The 21911-nt window shown below is 36.3% G+C and overlaps 1 protein-coding gene across 1 annotated transcript; it reads right to left on the bottom strand.

Annotated features, from left to right (window-relative positions):
* Nucleotides 1-1191: 1191 nt before the first annotated feature.
* LOC113239927 (3'-5' ssDNA/RNA exonuclease TatD) lies at nt 1192-21301 on the bottom strand. Its single transcript, XM_026477087.1, has 6 exons — nt 21224-21301; nt 20974-21153; nt 16528-16626; nt 13678-13841; nt 4303-4649; nt 1192-2786 (listed from the first exon to the last, which is right to left on the bottom strand). Exons 2-6 carry the CDS (start codon nt 21113-21115, stop codon nt 2624-2626), a joined length of 915 nt encoding a protein of 304 aa, XP_026332872.1. The 5' UTR covers nt 21116-21153; nt 21224-21301; the 3' UTR covers nt 1192-2623.
* Nucleotides 21302-21911: the final 610 nt, after the last annotated feature.

Raw genomic sequence — 21911 nt, 5'->3', positions numbered from 1 at the left:
GTAGAAGTAAACTCTCGTAGTTGGTTCAACAGGTGTCCATTGCCATCCGGCGATGCAAAGCTGCCAGTATAATGGGAACTTTTGAGCGAGCCATGATATTAAAATCACGCGCGTGTTTAAGGTAGACGATTAACGACTGCATTGCTTTGTGTACCCGCTCTTAAGTTATAAATAAATTTACTTCAAAAAGAAATAACTTGACTACTTCATCTTACTATAAGAGCCCACTACAGCACATCTAAAGACAGATCTAACATTATTGGTATCTTTACTACCACCAATATTACTATATCATTCTTCTTGAGGTTCACAAACGGAGCCTCCTCACACGGTGTACCATTTCTTTTCTGGTGCACCGTAGGCAACAATGGTAAACAGATTTAACACTGCAATTTACAATTTATGCGAAAATTCTAGGATAGACGAGATTTTTATGCTCGTAGTACGTTACACAATACAAAAATTCACTGCCATTCCGTCCCGCAGTAATGTACTTTGAGCCTTATAGATGTCAGGATGACCTGGTAACGTTATAACTTGGATCTTTTCAAGATGAAAGTGAATAGGCATTATTTAGGTGTGCATGCTCCATGGTCGACTACATCGTCACTTGCCATCAGGTCAGTGGAGGTCAAATTCGCATTTATTTTTAAAGAGGCAACATAGAACATAAATATAAATTTCCGATAAACATAACTGCTAGGAACAATAAATAAAGTCATTTACCATATATACTATTAAATACAATAATGCTTCAATATATTCTTATTCCCAAGTCTACATTCAACAACAAATGTGCACTGTAAAGAGAGACAAGACACGGTTGTTTAGTAAAAACTTCTTCAATGCCCACGACAAAGGTTAATAACTTTTATATATTGACGCGAATTTACTCTGCACATATGTAATTTAACTTCATATAATGACTTAAGAGATCTGCATTTTGATGATGTTTGCATCTTGCAATGTGTGGAATTGAACAAAATACCAACACATTCAAATAAGCTGTGTTGAAAATTCCCGTCATACATACAAAATTATGAAACTATAATTTTCTTAAAAAAACTGTTAATACAATAGTGTGTTAACTCAAAAAGCGTATTTTTCAGAATCTATGAAAACGCAATTACTAATTTCCCGTCAAAGATTATAATAAAATGTTTATAGGTCATTGTTTATTACAAACATTTAAACGACTACCAAGTAGCCAAACATATTTGAAAAAAAAAAGCGAAAACTAATTTCATAAATTATGAGCAAGAACTGTTTTTCCAAAAGTAGCTCATTTAAACTTTGTTTCATTTTAAGTTAAGTAGACACATGCATTTTAATTGTTGTTTACAATATTCTAAGTACAGTTTTATTGACGCGTATAATATTAATTTCTACGTATTTTGAGTTACAACACTGTTATATTATAATAGCAGTGCAATATCCTTGTAAGATCCCATATACAGTGTTAAGTCATTCTAACCCATTATAATTCCCATGATCACGTAAAAATATTGCATGCGTTCATATTTAGCGCCATATATTTATTCTACATAGTCATAGGATATTTAGAAAAACACGCTGCCCATCTATCATAACTAAAGTTATCCAGATTTTTAGCGAAATTCATTATTTAAACATATTATGGTCGACGATGGTGCAAATCCGCGTTCCAAGGGATTTAACGACATTACTTTGTTATTTCAATCATTACGACACTCATTTTTAAACAGTAAACGTTAATTTATGTTGTCTACACCTTCTTCCAGGTCTGCTTCTTAATTTTTATTCTGACCTATAAGTACTATAAGGTCCTATAGGTATTTCTGTGATTCGGAACGAAAACACTAATGAATTGTAAAGAAATCCGCGTATGTAGCATTGGTAAAAAGCGCGTATCGGATTTAACGTTATTACTTTGTTATTTAAATGGACGACACTCATTTTTGCACAATAAGCATTAATTTATATTGTCTACGGAATGAAAACAATATATTCCCGTAAACCACACTAACTTGATTTGGCGACTAAATTACCGAAATGGAGACTCATAATCAAATGCTAGTTACGCGTAATTCGTTACGCGCATTATCCCCGACGATATAACCCCCTAACCGGTATAAGCAATGCTATAGGCAACGAGTATCGTAATATTACATTTAAATATTAATAATATGAAGGTTTAAATATGTAAAATAAAAAATAAACGCATTTTTGAATTAAAAACGAATGGTTAAATCATATAGGTGCTTCAACAAATTTCTAAAAAAAAAACAAACCTAATTAAGCCGGATGTGAAATTGCGACCACAGGGTTCGCAAGCAGACTCTCCCCACTAGGCCGCCAAGCCGTATCATTACTACTAAATATATGTCATTTAGTTTGTTTTATTAAGTAATATCAGAGTAATTGACGTGTTTGTTAAGAAAAAACCTTAGTTAGCGCAATGCTAATGCGTTAGTTATGACAAATAAGGCAGTACGTTTTTCATACAAAATTATGGACATACTAGCTATTCCCATTATAGGTTCCTGGGTTTAGAAGGATATATAATTTATTTTACTTTCAAGCTCGGTAGGCATTTTATCGTGGGCATTTTTTTTTAATTCAGTGACTATGAAGTTGCGTAAACCTACTGGCTCAGCCCGAACAGCTTCAAGGCGTTGAAGGCAGTGGCAAGCGCGACGTCCTCCGGTTTCTGACCTAAGAATCCTGCTATGAGCTCCACTATGGCTGGCAAGGCACATGGCTCGTTTCGCTGGAAAGTGCAGTAACGGTTTACGAAGTTCATTGACCTGGAATATGAAAGAAGACTATTTATTCATAGGTTAAAAATCCAAACACATCAGCCCGTTAAACAGAACTGCCTCCGTGGCCGAACGGTTACCATGCCGGACTGCCACGCAGAGGTCCCAGTTTCGATTCCCGGGCTGGGAGAAATATTTGTATGGCCTACATTTATTTCTCTCGTGAGTTTGGGTGTAATTTGTGGTTGTCTATGTGTGTGTCCATGGCACCCGCGACACAGGGTTTCCCTAGTGCGGGGCTATGTCGATTGTGAGCGTTAAAAAAAAAAAAACGTCCCACTAACTCGCACTAAACCATCGCCTCTCCCATAGCCTGAGTTCCTACCTAATCGCAGAGTCTTCCCGAGGGAAGTGTCTTATACTCTAATTATTATTCTCACCAATTCTTACCTGTTTCCAATGTTGTGTGTTGTAAATAGTAATAATTATTGTGTTTTATATAATCCTACTTCAATTTATTTATTTGTAGGTTGCCTGGAAGAGATTGCTATTTAGCAAAGTATAAGTAGTAGTAGTGTAATGGTAACTTTTGAGACAGACATGATACAGGATGGATTATTTTTTAATTAGAAACGTTTGAAGAAATCTCTTGTAAAACCAGGTTCTTGTGTTTTTGGTACATTATTATTGACGAAGCCTATTGCTTATCTTCAGATTGTAAATTTGTGTTTTTCTTTTTAATATTTGTTTTTATTTAATAAATTAACTTCAGAAGAGATTGCTATTTAGCAATATATTGTACCTGTTATTTTAACTTTTTTGTATTATTATGTATTCGCCCGTGTGCAATAACGAATATATAACCAGAAATAGAGACGAAATAAGGGCCGTCCATCCCTGGCAACTTATCAGGCAAATGGGCTTACATCATTTTTAAATATCAACTCTAGTTTGCACTGAAATCACAAGTTAGAAAGCTGAAATAGTACAGCAACAACTAACCTGTGTGTACGTCTCCGTACATTACAAAACTATTCTGTATTTATTGTAATAAAGATAATATCTCTTAACAATGGGCGACTGTACCATTCGGTGGTGTGGGAAAAACAGCAAAACATCTAATTACAAAACAAACAGAGTCACATTTCATCGGTTAAACTCATTGACTTACAAATAAATGGACGACGGGTCTAATACAAAAACCACGAAAAGAATGTCCCAAGTCAACCTATTCGAAATTTAAATAGTAATGTCATCGCAGTATCGCGCTGTCAGTAGAACAAATGAAGACTAAAGCGGAGTTTGGCGCTCTGTATACGAGTTTAGCGCCTTACAAGTGCGGACACTTTTTAGCGCGGACCCGACGTCCATATAATTGTAAGTCAATGGTTAAACTGGTCTTTTTGAAGTGAAACAATTGACGTCACCCGTCAATTGTTTCGAATTCGGGCTGGCCAACAGGAGCGCAGTTTGATTTGGCAGAATAGTTTTCAAACAAATTAAATGACATTTCGTCTATTTCTGGTTATATATTCGATGATTTATTTCCCCTGGTTACACTAACCTCTCAGTCAACGAATCTTTGACGTGCAGCGGCAATTTCGAAGCTCTCATATTTGGGTACATAAACGGCGAATCAGTTTCCACGAGCAACTTATCCAACGGGAGCATTCTCTCCGAAAGCAACCGTCGTATACCTCCATCGGACTTGTCCTTACAAATATACCCAGTTATACCAATGTAAAACCCTTTCTCTATATACTTAAGGCCTTGTTCCACAGTGCCCGTGAACGAATGGATAACGACCGCAGGTAATCTTGTTCCGAAATCGTCTAGGATTTTTATTACGTCGTCTTGAGCTTCTTTTTCGTGTACGATTAAAGGTTTGCGAAGACCGCAGGCCATTTCTATCTGTAATTAAAAGTTTAATGTCTCAGTGTTACGTACCATCTTATATATAAGTACCCTTAACTCAATTAGACGCTTCACCTATTGGAATATGATTACCCTGTCTATATGCAATTACAAAGCAATTGTATAGGTGGAGCCTCTCGTCTAGTCTAGTCTGTACCTCTCGTCCTGAGAGGTACAGACACCTTACCTATTTCTACCGCCAAGCAGTAATGCTCTCCGGTTTCGAAGGGTAAGGGTGCTGTTGAAATTACAAGCACATGAGACTCACATGAGACTTGTCAACTTAAATCTCAGGGTGACGGGCGCAGTGGCAATGCCCTTAAGATCTTTGCGATTTAAAGCTCTAAGTAGCACAGCAACTGTTATAGACAGGTGTGTCATTTACCACCAGGCCCACGACTCGTTCGTCCCGTCACGTGGTATCATAGAAAAAAATGTGAAATTGGTCATCCAGGGAAGTACTTATTTCTGCCGCCAAGCAGCAATGTGAGCTTAGCCCACAGTTCCGCTGCTGAGCACAAGCCTCCTCTCATAGCGAGAGAGCTTCAGCTGTAGTTCCCACGTGGGCCCAATGCTATTTGAGATTTTCTCAAACGTCATTAAATTACTTTGCAAATTGTTCTAACAAACGTCTTGTTTCACCGAAAATCTTATGGTAAATTTCAAAATAAAGCAGTTCCTTTAGTGATTCTAAAATAAAAGGAAAAATATAACCAGGCTATTAGTTGGTTTTTTTTCTAAAGAACTCTCAAAATCTATAAAGTCTGAACTAAAAACAGACTATGTTTGACCTGCAAATTCCAGAAAATCGTTAGAGATTTTTAATACCATATAAAGTAAAACGGAACGCAATCCCACGAAACGGAACGGATGGCCTATGCCAAAAAAAATATTGACAGAACGGATGTCAACGTCATTCTTGTTGCAATTTAATTAGCCAATTATAATTAATGCCGGGTGCACCGGTGCAGGAGTTCTTTACTTACGTTTTTCGCTTGCTTCCGTGACTCGTTTCGCGCATACGCAAAGATCTGTCTTGTGCCTTGTTCACGAGTTGCTCGCTGGCGCCGGCCGCTAGCTTTGCGTTGGATTTCTTTACGGTGCGTGTGTTTGATATCTAGCATGTTTGATATTTCCACGCGACGTTTGCGGAGGAGCAGCGTCCACGCGACCAATAAAACCAAAACAAAGGCAAGGCGCCGCGCATGAGCGCAAGTCTCTCCACAATGCAAAGCGGGAGACTCGAGAACGCCTTTGCGTGGAAGGCAGATTTCTACGCCGTGACCCAGCCAACGCAAGCAAGCGAAGCAAGTGAAGACTCGTGCACCCGGCATAAGATTTTGAATATTTTCGCGTTTAAGTGTTGCTGCTTTTTGGACTCTTCCTGGTAATTCATTTAGCATATCTACCACACTTTTTAAAACAAAAATGCAGCTGACACTATTTTTTTTTATTATGTTGCTAAGCTCTTTATCTATAAAAAAAACGAGAGTGGTCAATTTTTTCTGGGAATAAAGTAAGTACCAAGCTCCGTGCTGATTCCGTACAAGTCTTTTCGCACATAACTTCCGAAAAACTTAGAATGCAAGCCCGGATTCGAACCATCGAACCTATATTTTGTTATATTATGTATTATATTTTATTATATCACACTGAAAATTTTATATCAGTTTTTAAGTAATATAAATATAATTAAGACGCCAGCTATTATAATTAAGATTTATGTATTATTGTAATTTATTGTTATTGAACAAAATATGTTGACTAACCGTTATGCTATAATCACCAATTTAGGTACCTAAGACACAAGTAAACAATTTTACTTAGTTTAGGTATCACCTAGATTAACTTGCACTACTAACCTTAATTAAAGCAATGTAAACTTAAAATAATTTCATTGTTTGCGACAATTTGGCGCATATATGTAAATAATAGGTTATTTAATAAGATTTATGTATGTATTTAGGTTAATATTTTATACAGAAATCAATTTATCTTTATCTTTATTTTATAGTCAAGTTAGCCTACATGCAATCATATTATTTACGTGCATGAAAATAACTTTTTCACCTCATAATGACCTCTATTTGATAACAACAATTCGTCAACATTATAAAAGAAGATCATGAACGCACGCGCAATTTAGGTACACTGATAAAATGAGTCAATGGAATATAAGGTGACACGGAGTTTGTGGCCTACATTCAATCCCTGAATGAGTCAATTGAGTACACAGGTACGTACAGGGCCTATTATATGGTTTATTATACCACAATGCGTACAAAGCGAGCGGTCACTAGCTTAGTTGAACTAAGGTAAAAATGGTAACAAAGATTTCTGCCCGATTTCAGTTTTAGATGTAGCAAGGCAAACAAAAATCAATCTTATCACAATGACTGTAACAAATAATTAAAATTGGAATTCCCCTAGAAACAAATGAACACGAGGTCGACGTCAAAAATCAACATTCTAATTTTAGTGAAAATTCAAATTCAAATTTTTTTTTGTTCTTGGCTTTTCAGGTTACCGTTTTAGCCACTAACAATGTTTTTGACTTTTGTTATTATGTTCTACATAAATTGAAATTATATAATCTCAGTACAGAGTACTTACTAAAAAAAACCGACCTCAAAAGTACGTGGAATTACGTCTATTTGCTAAGTTTCATTGAAATATCCCGTATAATATAATAAATATCCTGTATAGTTCGCCACTGTACAGGACTTGATATTGGAGATAATAAAAATAGGTTCTCACTAGTACACTACTCAAAGTATATCGAGAGAAAAACGCATTGAATTGGAGAAATAGCAAAATCAACTAAATAATTGCTAAAAGTAATTGCTCCTAAATTAAAGTTAGGCGCTATTTATAAAAATGAATCTTCATGCGTGAACAGCCACCCTTTGAGGTGGATGATTTTTTTCAAAACGAAATGGGACCACTATGGAAATACCCCCTTTCCAACAAAAAAAAGAATCATGAAAATCGGTTCACAAATACCGGAGTTATCGCGTAACATACATACAAAAAAAAAAAAGAACATACAGTCGAATTGAGAACCTCCTCCTTTTTTGAAGTCGGTTAAAAATGTAACTCAAATTCTTTTGTTTCGTTGTCCCTTAAATTGTCGCCTCATATTAAAGTAAGAGTGATGAATGAATATGAGCATTACTGCATTCCGTTTTTGAAGGGTGTGGGTGCAAGAAACTACAGGTACACGCAACTTCCAAGTTTAAGTGTCAGCATTTCTCGCGGGTGCCATGGACACACACATAGACAATCACAAATTACACCCAAACTCAGAAGAGAAATAAATGTAGGCCATACAAATATTTCTCCCGGCCGGGAATCGCACCTGGGACCTCTGCGTGGCAGTCCGGCATGGTAACCGTTCGGCCACGGAGGCAATTTACAGCTATAATATAATATTATGTAGCACTCGATCAAAATAAAAGACGCATGATGCGAATGAAGCTTCATACTCGAAGTTGTCAAGTGTCATTAAAAAAAAATAGTCATATAGTCCGAAAAAATTGTTTAATGTCCTAAACATTATGATATTCAATAAAAATAACAAAAAAAGTTCCTTCAAAGACCCAGTGTATACATTTAGCGTCTTACCAAAAGATTATGTAACAAACATAATACAACACAGCCCACCAAGGCGTAAAAATTCCAACATTCCGTTGGATAATAATCAGATGTTTCACCTACTTATTACAACAAGTTTATTGTATTGCACAAGTTGTTATACCACACGTGGTAAGATAGGAAGTTGGTTTCCGTTTACTTGAGATGTGAAAACTTGTTATTTTTAATGATGTTTGGAAATGATATTACTTCAGCGTTTTGGGCTCTTTACGTTGCCATGATTACTGACTCCTTTTGTTTTCCTGATTATTTGTTTTAAATTGCCTCCGATCCGGGTGTTTTGAGTAGTGCCCCGGGTTAATTTGTTGCATTGCATTGGTATAAATTCTACAATAGTTCTTCTCAAGATTGAGAGGCCACCGAGTCATTTAGCTGAACTACAGACTTTTTTATATGCCACCACTATTGTATGACTCTGAAATGCAGTTTATATTTATTAATTAATGTTCAATATTTTATATTGAATGCAGCCGTAACTCAATGTAAATAGGAATGTAACAGTAGAATATAAGAGAATTTGCGCACTACGTCCGATTCCTATCATTTCCGAATCGGATTCGCTCTGGGTCTTTTGGAGGGAAAAGTGTCGTTTTTATTTTGACTTTCAATTATTTTGTGAAATCTAGTTTAAAGTGGAATAGGATAGTGCTATTGTGCCTTAATCGAAGATTAAATTATACGAATCTCGAACTAAAATCACGTATCGGCCCGTTCTAAGGAATCCCGAGTCAATCCAAACACGCCGCCTCAAATTGCCTATCCTCCTTGTGGCGGCCATATTTACAGAAACAATTAAACGAAGACATTGCTCAAAAATAATGTACCAAGACTTGGCTGTATGGTGTAAAACCTTTGCCTTTTCCTTTATGGAAAGAAGAAAAAAAAAATCATTTCCGAATCCGAGAAATGACAGTCCGAAAAGTCATAGGGATCATTAATCGATACCTCCCATGTAAGTTGTTGTAAGTTAATAGCACATTATTGCAGAGGCCGGGAAGAAAAGGATTGCTGGACGAGTATGAGTTACAAGGACGAGCGCGAGGCTTTGTATTAATACGAGTAAAAATGAATACCAGAACACTATAGTCTAAATGTTACCGCCATTTTCTTTTTTTTTTAAAGTAAGCGGTACGGGTAGGTATTTTTAATTCTCGCAGTTATGAACTCTGGGCAGTTGGCTGTATGAGTTTTTCTTTTGCCTGTTTACATAGTTCATTATTAGTAGGTAGATTTAAAAGTTTAGAGAAGAGGACAGTAATGGATTTTCATACTTTGCAGGCCTTGGCCGGGAAGAAGTCGCACGGTCCATAAATGACAAACTTTCCGTGTTCGTTTTTTGAAAGTAATGCAAACATTTCCGAGCATGTTTGAGAAAAATACAATTCTTTTGCTTTTTGACTTTAATATATTCTTTTGTATATTATACGTTCCATCTTAGAATAATAACGCATAGAAACCTAGCCCGCACACGCTAAGTGAGGCAAATTGAAGCGCTCCCAAAGGGCCTACACGAGCGGGCGGGCCTTCAGTGCTCAAGGTCAACTTGCACCGCGAACAGCTCCAGAATTTTAGCTAAAAATGACGAAATATGCGGTAAATGAGTGTAAAAATACGTCAGACAAACAAAATACATAGATACTAACATCACATTCCACAAGGAAGTAACGCGTTTCAACTTCTATTTTTATATAAATATTCACTAAAACCGAAAATGAACTAACTACTAAAACTAGCCTACATGAATTTGATTTTTGCCTCACTTGTGACAGTTCGTTTGATATGAAACTATCATTCTATGCGTTATTATTCTAAGCGTTCTATGTTTGCAAGTAAACATAACATTAAGTGATTTCTTTACGTTAAAATATTGAACGTATAATATACATGATAAATATAATATACACGATACGTGAGGCGCACTATAAGTTTCCAGAACGAATAAGAAAAAAATACTATCAATGGTCAGAAATGAATTTATTGTTTTTCAAAATATTCTCCGTTAGCGTAAATGCACTTTTTCATACGAATGAAACAATTTTGAAAACATTTATGCCACTCCTCCGTGACAATCTCTGAACCATACTTTTCGTACTCTTCGACAGCCTCTTCAGGTGATGAAAATCGTTGACCGCGTAAATGGTTCTTAATTTTTGAAAATAAATCAAAATTCACAAGTTGCCAGGTCGGGACTGTGCGCGAGATGGCTCATAAGGTCAACGTTGTTCACCTTCAAAAATTCATTTGTCTGTCTAGCCCTGTGAGAACTGACATTATCGTGGTGCAAGATGATACGGCGTTTGCGGTTATTTTTACGGAGTTTGTCAATAACTTCCGGCAAACAAATGGTCGTGTATCAATGTAGCCACGTGTCCAGTTTTATTAAAAAAAAGAAGCAATCATCCGCTTAGAGGCACTTTGCGCGCGCGTCACTTTGATTGGTGTCGATTCACCTCGAAAGAGCCACACGCTCGTTGCTGCTTTGTTTTAGGATCATAACTATAATTCATGTTTCGTCACCTGTTACTATGTCCCACACCAAATTTGACGCCCCTTCGTTGAATCTGGTAAGCATGGCATTGCACCAAGAGACGCGATCCGTTTTTTGAGCCTCAGTCAAATTGTGTGGAATCCGAGGGCACAGCTTTTTCACACCCAAATGTTTGTGTAGTATTGATTGTATTTGACACATGCCTATGCCTAAAGATGCCCGAATCTCATAGTATGTCACATGCCTGTCTGTTTTGATCATACGGCGCACAGCATCGATGTTTTTGTTGTTCACAACAGTGGACGGACGACCATCACGAAATTCGTCACTGAGATTCACACGACCGCGTTTGAATTCTGGAAACCAGCTATAAATAGTCGTCTTGCATGGAGCTTCATCGCCAAAAGCAGTTTGAAGCAGAGCAAGGCTCCGCTGAGCTGTTAAATTACACTTAAAGTCGTAGAAAATCATACTACGAAAATTACACTTAGGGTCGTATTCTCGAACTCTACTCAATGCTCAAGTCAGGATTTGAGTATGGTTTAAAGCATTCGAAATCGTACTCAAGTCTCTGCCATTACGGTCGTATTTCCAGTGCTTGAAATCGTACTCAGATCCTGACTTGAGCATTGAGTAGAGTTCTGGAATACGACTCTAAGGGTCGTATTCTAGAACTCTACTCAATGCTCAAGTCAGGATTTGAGCAGACTTGAATATGATTTCAAGCACTGGAAATACGACCCTTATGGCAAGGACTTGAGTATGATTTTCAGTGCTCACAGTTGAGCTGCAACTAGGGGATGAATCCGGGTTTGCGCACTTTCCGATAACCGATTTCAATAAAACTTGGTAATTATATGTAATTCCACGTACTTTTGAGATCGGTTTTTTTAGTTGTCTGTACTGAGATTATGTTTTTTAAAGTCCGTTAAAAAGAGAACAAGTTATTCCTAACTATCCACCCCTAATTCAGATGTTGGATGAATTTAATTGGGAAGAACGTTCTTACCTTAATGTTGTAAAAGAAGGGTGGCGACATCCCGTGTATTTTGTGACATTTTGTGACGACGTGCTTTAAAGAGACCTATCAATACTTGTGATTCATTATCAAAGCATCAAAAATGCTAATTGAGTACAGCCTGTAGAAGCTGGGGTTATAAACTTGATATAGGTTATGTTTATAACATTTTACTGTATTTCGAATATTTGTTCGTAGTAGCAGAAAAGAACAAGTTTTCAATTCGTTCCTAAAAATAATAAATAACAGCAACTTCTTCCTAAATGGCAGAAATCTGCCACAAATAGTCACACTGTTCTCAATCTCAAAATGACACTGACATTGGCAAGAGGCCTCTTGTCTAAACGTGCCTTTGCTAATTTTCGTATCTAGCATTTTAAATATTGTCTAACAATTTTTGTCACATTGTGTTTTATTTTTACTTTATGCCATTATTGTTTAATTGATTATTTGATTAGGTATTTTATGGCTTTAATGTTTTACATTTGTACTATAAAATAACCAATATTAAAATATTGGTAGGTAAACATTCAATCTTGCTTAAAATGAAAAGTACGTACAAGAACGTTACCTGATCTATGGTCGAACTGAAATAATTTGTGTTGTGTTCTTGCATCTATTCTAAAATAGATTGTTTTGCAATTTCTTTATTCCCGACTTCTAAAAATATACAAAAATATATTAATAACTAGACATAAACTAAAACGTAAAATTATATTAGCAAAGTCCACGAACGGCGCGTCGTTGATTTTGGGTCAGCTTTCGCCATCCTTCTTTTATCAAATTTCAAGTTTCTGTTTCAATTTTAAAATTAACAAAATTTTCAATCCATTTCGATTTCGGTCTATTCAACACAAGCTGTGCGTCCGTGAAGAATATTATCATCTCTTTCATTTTTTACCAGTCAAGCAAGTTACCAAATATTTATTGGTCATTTGTTTATAAAATGTGTTTCGTGGTTTCATTATTCTACTAATATCTTTAAATAGGTTAGTGATGTGAATATGACCTACTTATCGACGGCTCAAAGTAACACGATGTCGCACTTGTGTATTTATCTCAATTCTATAACCTCACTTTACCTGTATGTTATCAATGCTTATTTGCGATATCTCCCACATAAGTTGTAAGTCAAAATATCGTTTTTTGCTTTTTAATTAACTTAAATATACATTGACTTACAAATAAATGGACGACGGGTCTAATACAAAAACCACGAAAAAAATGTCCCAAGTCAACCTATTCGAAATTTAAATTGTAATGTCATCGCAGTATCGCGCTGTCAGTCGAACAAATGAAGACTAAAGCGGAGTTTGGCGCTCTGTATACGATTTTAGCGCCTTACAAGTGTGGACACTTTTTAGCGCGGACCCGACGTCCATATAATTGTAAGTCAATATAAATATATCATTTTTTATGTATATTACAGGTTCCATATTCAAAAGTAAAGAAACCACTTAGTGTTATGTTTACTTTCAAACATGGAACCTATAATAAGTGAAAAAGCAAAATGTAGTATTTTGACTTACAACAACTTACATGGGAGGTATATTTAAGCATATTGTAAAATTTCTATCCGCAGGGTTATTTTTACTTAGTATTGTTATACTAATTTCTATTGTTTTAATATAAGAAAATAATTAAATAAATAAATAATAAAAAAATATTAGACACCACATACGTTGCTCTGATCCCAAAGTAGCTAAAGCACTTACTTGTGTTTTGGAAATCGGAAACGACGACTTACTCAGAAATTATACTAACCAATTCTAAGTGAAAATGTTACTAACAATGTATGTGGGTCTATGCCTGAAATAAATCTATTCTATATTCAATTCCAATATGGAAAAGCAATTTAAACTCACCTGTCTCTTAAAGACGTCTCTCTGTACGGCTGGCTCGGAAAAGTCTTTGCTGTAATTCAAGCCGCATTCCCCAACCGCCACGCATTCCGGCGCGCTGGCTATTTGCTGGAGCTCAGTCCACATCTCTTCTTCTACCATTGATTTTGCATCGTGGGGGTGAACACCTGAAAATATTAAGATGCTTTAGACCCGCTACACCCTTATTAGCATCGAAGACAAAACAACATGGTAAAAGTCTTCAATTTCTTCTTGTTCTTCATTTGGAACGAGCCTGTCCAGATATAAGCGGAATTATTATATCGCACCCCTCATCATGAAAGAATGACATAAGTGGACAGTCAGATGAAACAAACTGTATTCTACAGCCAAAAGGTTCCATTTTCAAGTGTTGTAATTACTTTTTAAATATTATTTATGCAAGTGGCCAGTTCCGGAAACTTATAGTGCGCCCTATGTAGAACCCCAATTTATTGAACTATCCCAGCTTGGGACGCTAGCGTACTATCTTCCTCACTAGCCTAGAAATTAAGCTAATTCTGTATATATATACTGTATACCATCACTCGTCTAATCTTATTATAATTCCCTCGTCCTCGCAGACTCACATCCCCTCATATAATTACAAATTACATGCACTACAATCACCCACCTATATATATTTACACACACGCTTAAAAACACACATATACACTAACAATTACTAACCATACTAACACTGAACAAACAATACTTCGCCTTTTTATTTTTATATATTTTTTCTTTGTAAACTTTAGTTTAATTATTGTAGATAATTTAGTTATCGCAATTGTCCATGTACAAGTACATAATTTCAAGTTGAAAATTTGTATTTTCCAAGGGGTGGTATCCTGGTGACCTGAAATATAGACCTTACGTCTAGTTTAGGCACCAGTCTCTCATAGTATAATTCTTGTTTTTATGTAATGTTCTTGATATCTTACACAATATAATAATACGTACCTATATTCTGGGAGAAAATAAACAAACTTATTATATTACATATTATTATTATATATGAAGCCAGAGTTACTAGCTTGCTAGCTTACTAGTACTAATTTGCTGTCTTAGTTTGAAAAACTAGTCTCGTGTATTCCGGACATTAAGTCTACCTTACTGATATATTATTTATTACCGTACACGTAAATAGTACAATTTGCATTAAGTTTTATTGAAAGAAGAATGATGCATGTTTGAATATAAGAAGGATGTTTAAATTACTTCTCATCAAACTTAATAAGAATTTATAGCTGACTTTATCGGTCATAGTAGATAAGTGTATAAGCCAATAAAACTAGATTACAGATGCCTGACAATCTTAATAAAAATGATAAATCGAAAATAAACTTATCATAGGTAGCCTATCTAGTTTTACAATCAAGATAATGAAATTCAAGAACTTGTTCGGGCTCTCTAGTTTTTTGATATTGTTATGTTTGTAACCAGAATGATAGAAAGCAAAACAGAGTTGATTAAAATTGTTTAAGGATGCGAAATGCAGATCAATTCGAAGCCCTGGAAATCAAAAAGGAAATTGACATAATTCTTCCCTCCCTTGACTAGCTGCCGCAACTAGCATTAGGTACCTAAATGTATTGCCGATTTAGCGTTTTACGTGTTCAGTTACAGCGTGTATATAGTCAAATAATCATTTATTCCATAGGTAAAATAAATTTACACTTGAAATCGTCACATTTAAGCTACTGCTCGTTCACTACGCTGACCTCCCTGAGAAGAACGAGCAAGAAACTCTAGGGATTGCTCTTTTCAAATAAACTTAAATGCTATAGAATATGTTTTCAAATCATATTTGTGTGGAATATAGACTCTTCGTGTCTTTCCATACATCTTTTTCTAACGTGTAGTCTACAATTTTGTAATATGACTTTTCAATTAAAATACTTTAAATGTTTTAAATTTAGGAAATGGTAATCTTAATATATGCTCCAGAATCTTATTGTAAAAACGTATACATTTCCCATAACCGTGGTACCATGAGTTTGGACTTAGTTCCAAGGTTAATATTATGGATATCTTCTTTCGTAACGAAATTGTGTGTATTTTTACGGGCATACAAAATATTTGTTTACTAACGAATACTGTTATCAATATAAACTGTAGCGACTATCATCAAAGAAGTAAATTCTGAAAACCAGTTAAAGTTCAGACTATCACCTTTATATCGACATGTGCAACTTTTCATTCAGCAGGAAGATTCACCTTTAATTCGAAGGGTTTTTGAAATACGCTAGTGTTATTCAATTATACTAAAAGATCGCTTAGTGCCCTACGGCTCCAGTATAATTATGGGTTTAGAATGTTGATGGGGCTGCCTCGTTTCTGTAGTGCGTTTACCATGTTTGCAGAGGCGCGGTAGATGACTTCTACGCTATCATCCGCAAAAAAAAACAGCGTCACTGCTCAGCAGACGACGGGTCAGCACCAACAGCATTCTACAGGTCATACCTGACAGATATGAACTGCCTGTAATGAAGTCTTTCATTCGGGTCCTGATTAAATAGTCTCATATGAGTTTAAGATAAAAAGAGATGAAAGAGTGAAAGATAATTTCGACTTGTATTTTTATTTTATATTTTTGTCACTAACAAAGTTTTTTAAGTTAATTTGTAAGATACAACACTATTCGATCATACCACGTTGTTGTCTGAACAAATAATTATATTATTAGTGCCACCGCAATTCAAGAACACCTCACAAGAGTTTTAACACTACAAATTAGTGTTCTTGAACACTCAACACCACTCAAAACACTGTACGTTGGTAGCTTTTATACTATTTTAAATTTGACATAATATGATTATTTTAGATACGTACCTGCTGTTGAATAAATAGTTCCCGGATAAAGACGGGTCAGTCTCAATGCTTCTTTACTGTTCTTCACTGAAGTTCCTGTGACCATGATCTTCTGGACTCCTGTTTGTAAAAAAATATATAGGAATTACTATTGATGTGATAATATATTGAATAAACACAAAGAAAAACTTAACTCGAACCAGCAAATATCGCATCAACATGGTTACCGCTCTAAGGGTCGTATTCTAGAACTCTACTCAATGCTCAAGTCAGGATTTGAGTATGGTTTAAAGCACTCGAAATCATACTCAACTCCCTGCCATTAGGGTCGTATTTCCAGTGCTTGCGTTTCAATTGCAATCCTGACTTGAGCATTGAGTAGAGTTCTAGAATACGACCCTTAAGCTGCTAACAGATTGACTGGTTGTTTGCAGTTAATACGTGAAGTCGTAATCAACTTCATGCAGCCAAGACCACAACTGCATGAAGTTAAATCGATTTCACGCAGTCGAGGTCTTGGATAAATACTTCACGCATTAACTGCGTGCAGTCGGTTTCGACTGCATGCAGTTAATGTGTGAAGTCGTTATCAATTTCATGTAGTCGTGGTCTTGGCCGCATGAAGCTGATAACATTTTCACGCATTAACTGAATGCAGTCGATCTCGGATGCACGAAGTCGGTTTCTACTAGTTTGGTGCAGTTAATACCTGATGTCGTTATAAATTCCATGTAGTCGTGGTCTTGGCTGCATGAAGCTGATAACATTTTCACGCATTAACTGCATGCAGTCGATCGCGGATGCACGAAGTCGGTTTCTACTAGTTTGGTGCAGTTAATACCTGATGTCGTTATCGGTTTCATGCAGTTGAGGTCACTGATAAATACTTCACGTATTAACTGCATGCAGTCGGTTTCGACTGCATATAGTTAATGCGTGAAGAACTGTTTTTCTGAAGTCGTAATCAATTTCACGCATTCGTGGTCTCGGCTGTCACTTGATATTATTTAAAAAAATTACTTGATTTGCCTTAGTACCATTTGTGAGAACTTAGACGTTTTTCTCTCTCAGCCATAGTTGAGTGAAGAAAAGTAAGGCGAAATACGCTGGTTCGAATCCAGTCGAATCTAAGTAATTATTCTTTGTGTTTGTTCGTCTTTGTATGAATAATAAATCGACTCATCCGAAGAACAAAGACCTATATGCAAGATTGCTTATTCTCAGGACATCGTATATTTTGTACGTTGTTCTTAACTGTGGATATCAAATCGACCGTTGTTCGATTTTATATTTCCGAAACGAAATGATACATAAAATTCTGGGAACACCTACAGCTAGGTCTTATTTTGAATAACGAGGTTATGTATTTATCCTCTTTTCGTTGTATAATCACATCGGACTCTGTTCTTCGGATGAGTCGAAATAAATATTAAACAATGTCACATACATTGCTCCGATCCCAAAATAAGTAACTAAAGCACTTGTGTTATGGAAATCGGAAACAACGACGGTAGCACATACACAAAAGTTTTTAACCCGGGATTTCAGAAATGGTGTCACCATTTCTGAAGTCCCGGGTGAACACCGGTACGTAAGTCACTCGATCGATGAAGTACGTCGAAATAATAATTAACAAACTGGTGGAGTATTATCACAAAAAAAATAGATAAATGTAATCATGACATTCAATAAAAATAAATATTACAATATTTTATATTACAATTACCAAGACACCACTACGTTTTATGTTTGATGGAGCTATGTTGATAGAAAAGCTACGCAGCACAGTTCGAAAACAGCAGTGGCCTAATTTGCTAGTTCAAAGTTTAATTGTTTATCAAGGCTAGTGGGGCACCAAATTAATAAGATTTTAATTGTGGTCTGTGACCCATACTTATAAATATTGCACTAATGTAGAGTTTAACAATAACGCTTAACTTAACATGGAACAGTTAAACGTAATTTATAATTAATACCCTTGATATAATTAAGACACATATTATGTCCCGTTGCAAGTCACCGCGATAAGACTATTATTTAGCTGTCAAATTTGAGTGATAAAACCGCCATTTTTAAATTTTATCACAATAGCTAACGCTGCAAAGTACCGTGAGACCACATTTTTGTCGCACCGAGATAAATGGCCGCGGAAGTATTTTATTGAGATGAAACCGATTTTAAAACAATTTGACAGTTCTACACGGTAATTTAAAACGTAAAAATTGTGCGCGACAAACGAGATAAACAGAAATAATAAAAAGGAACATTGTTACATTAACTATTGGAAAAAGATGAGAAAATTTTTCATACAGTTCTATACATAGTAGAGTAAATTGAAATATATACATAAATAATAACTAATGTAATGCAAAATTCTAGAAGGATAAGAAGAACGAGTTCTTAGAAAATTATAAAATACGCAGAGGGAGTTTTTCTCCGAGATTTTTCACAAGGACTGTGTGTGGTTTTTGTAAATTATGTAAACGTTTGAAAGTTTTCCGTTTTTTATTATTTATTGAGCAATTTTAACACTTTTGCCCGAATATCGCCTTCAGTGCATTAGAACAAGAGCCGTCATTGTGTAGCTTGATATAGAACTTCAATTCAAGCCGTAGTCTGATTAAACTTTGAACAATAAATTCACATTTTGCAATGTATGTATATTTTGACTTAATTTCATGTAATACAATAACTATAATAAAAGACTATCTTTAATGTCGTGAATAATTTTATGACACCACAATCGAGATCAAAAACATTCAGTTCCAACTGTGTGAAGATCTGTAATTAGCACTGTCACTTATTACTTAACATAAATATTTATTGATAAAAATTTGCTGTAAATCTTGCAAATGATAAATTAATAATTTTTTGTGCCATGATTTTGTAGTGTCATAGATGACATTTGTGCTTCGTTTCTCGAACTCGACTGTTTTCTTGTCTTTATAGTGCATTTGTTACATTATGGTGCGTTGTTGTTGAAGTGTTTGTTTATTTTTAATATTATGCAACAGATAATTAAAATTGTAGAAAATTTTTTCTCCTTCTTTTTCAATTCCTTTAAAAATAGAAGGTTTAGCACATCTGTATTCACATTTTGACGAGTGACTTTTTTTTGTTTACTTGTTAGGCATCTAATTATGTTTTATACTATAATTTACTACCTATCTCATCCAGCATCAATTTCCGATTTTAAACTTGAAGTAATTCAAGTAAAAAAAAATCATCGAGCATTTGCTTGTAATGTAACAGTCACAAAAGCAAACATTACAGCGATGAAGGAGAACTGAGCATTCGTAGCGCAACACTAAAGTTGTGTAACATTGGGTAGCCTCCTTCACTGGGAGCATTCGCCTGTAACAATCTGTTCGGAGTAAAAGGCTGTGACTTCAACAGGTATAGTGGAAATGTTTTCAAGTCTTTACTTAAGCTAGGTGCCTGCAAGTGCCTGCGAGTGCCCTTAGTGGTTTTCAGTACCTGCAAGTGCCTGCAAATGCCTTTGGGTTCATTCAGAGTGCAGGGGTTCTACTTCCGTTCTCCGTCCGACATCCGTCCAAAACAATTACTGTCAAATAAGTATTACTCAACCAAACATGTCAAGTACGAAGCTTCATTCGTGTCATGTCTTTTAATTCGGTCGAGTATTACTTATTTGACAATAATTGTTTCGGACGGATGTCAGACGGAGAACGGGAGTTTACCTCCAGGCGCCTACACTCGGCGGGCGCGGGCTCTCGGGTCTTGGCGTCTTCCCTTTCACAGTGCCGAAGTTGCTACGAGCGAGTAGATCTACGCGTCGAAATCGCAAACAGAGGCTAGACCAAGCATGGTAAAAGGTACGAGCAGACCGAGCTAATAGTTCTACCTGAGAGGCGCGCGTGCACCCGCGCCCGCGCCCGCCGTCACATAGGAGCCGGAGCACGCGGCCACTGTGAATGCAACGAGCGTCTGCGTACATTTGATTTACACGCGCCCGCACCTAACCCTGAGTGCCTACAAGTGCCTTTGAGTGCCTTTGAGCGCCTGCGAGTGCGACTTTGAGTTCCTTTCAGTGAGTTTTAGAGTGAGTGAGTTTGAGTGCCTCAAAGGCACTCGCACGCACTGTTTTTGTTTGTTGACATTATTCCATATCGAATTTGGCTAAAATTACCTATAGTTTGCTATACATTGTTTATATCATTTAAATCTGATTAAGCTGAAATGTGAAATCGATCGCGATCGATGCATCACATGCCTAAGCATTCGCACTGGCAACTGAAACTTCCAACTGCATAAATTATAGTACACGTACATGACAGAAACGAGTAGTAAAATTTCAATTTACGCGGTATTCGTTGTCGCAATCTCGCGGGCTAATGTATAATTCGTCGACATACATGCATACGTTATACGTTGTGGTGTTACATATGCAATTTCAGATGGTTACAATCTGTTCTTTTCGATACTGAAAACTTGGTGAAAACATACCTGCATCTTTTGCCCGTTGCACTACTGAATCTAGATCACGGCCGTATTTCTTATTCGTCAGGTTTGCGCCAATGTCGATCACAATAAGATTCTCGTAACATCCCTTCAGTTCCTCGGAAATCTGGGTTTCTTCAGACGTCATCGTAAATTTTATATGAAGCTTATTTGATTGGTGTTTACCTGAAAAATTCTAGATGTTTCATCTAAACTCTTATTGGAAAGTATGAGAAAAAAGTTTAGGATTACTTACAAATTGTATCAAACACTCCTGCTAAATAAGCTTCGAGATTTTTAGAGACTAGCAGCGTTTGCCTTCTTCACTGAGCTGCCACCATGTTGTGTTTTGAACTGTGTTCTCATTACATTGTGTTCCTTAAATTAAGTTGACAATCATTCTGTTAGTGATTGCCAGTGATTGGTCATTCTGTATTAAAAGCATTTTTATTGGCTTATATCAATTTGTAAGTGAAAACGGACATGGTGCGTTCATCGACTTCTTTCTTATGCATCACCTGCGGATAATTTAGCCGTGTGGATAAAGGACTATCCACACACATTAGGGCCGTGCCCGGGACGTGTACGGGGCGTGCTAGCTTGTATGAACTGCGGGTCCGTCCCGACGCCGGCCCGGACAAGGACATGTGTGAACGTGTTCATACAAAATATAAGCACCGATATTTTTTAAACCCCTGACGGAGCATGGCCCGTCCACGTCTCTGGCACGGTCCGGATATATGTGGATAGACCTTTAAGTTGTGTGCAGCGCGTGTAAAATAAAAAGTACAGAAAGTACCTAAAGAACCATAAGCTTGACACCACTTCTTCACACTTTAGACCGTTCTTAACTCAAAAGAGTTGAATTTATATCTCAATTGTTGTTCTCGTGCGTAATAAACAGCGCTATTTAGCAGAACGACCGTTATTAGCACAGACAGCAG

This window comes from Hyposmocoma kahamanoa, unplaced genomic scaffold (genome assembly GCF_003589595.1).
Source record: "Hyposmocoma kahamanoa isolate Upper Pololo Valley unplaced genomic scaffold, ASM358959v1 117, whole genome shotgun sequence".
In the NCBI taxonomy this organism is placed as follows: Eukaryota; Metazoa; Arthropoda; class Insecta; order Lepidoptera; family Cosmopterigidae; genus Hyposmocoma; species Hyposmocoma kahamanoa.
The sequence above is the reverse complement of the archived record's forward strand: the minus strand, read 5'-3'. Positions and strand labels throughout refer to the sequence as shown.

Bases quoted from the DNA above. Each gene is read 5' to 3' on its own strand.
- LOC113239927 (XM_026477087.1), bottom strand. From the start codon at position 21,115: ATGACGTCTGAAGAAACCCAGATTTCCGAGGAACTGAAGGGATGTTAC. The intron at 16,627-20,973 runs GTATGTTTTCAC...TTTTACAAACAG, and splicing joins GCAACGGGCAAAAGATGCAG to GAGTCCAGAAGATCATGGTC. The intron at 13,842-16,527 runs GTACGTATCTAA...TAATATTTTCAG, and splicing joins AACTATTTATTCAACAGCAG to GTGTTCACCCCCACGATGCA.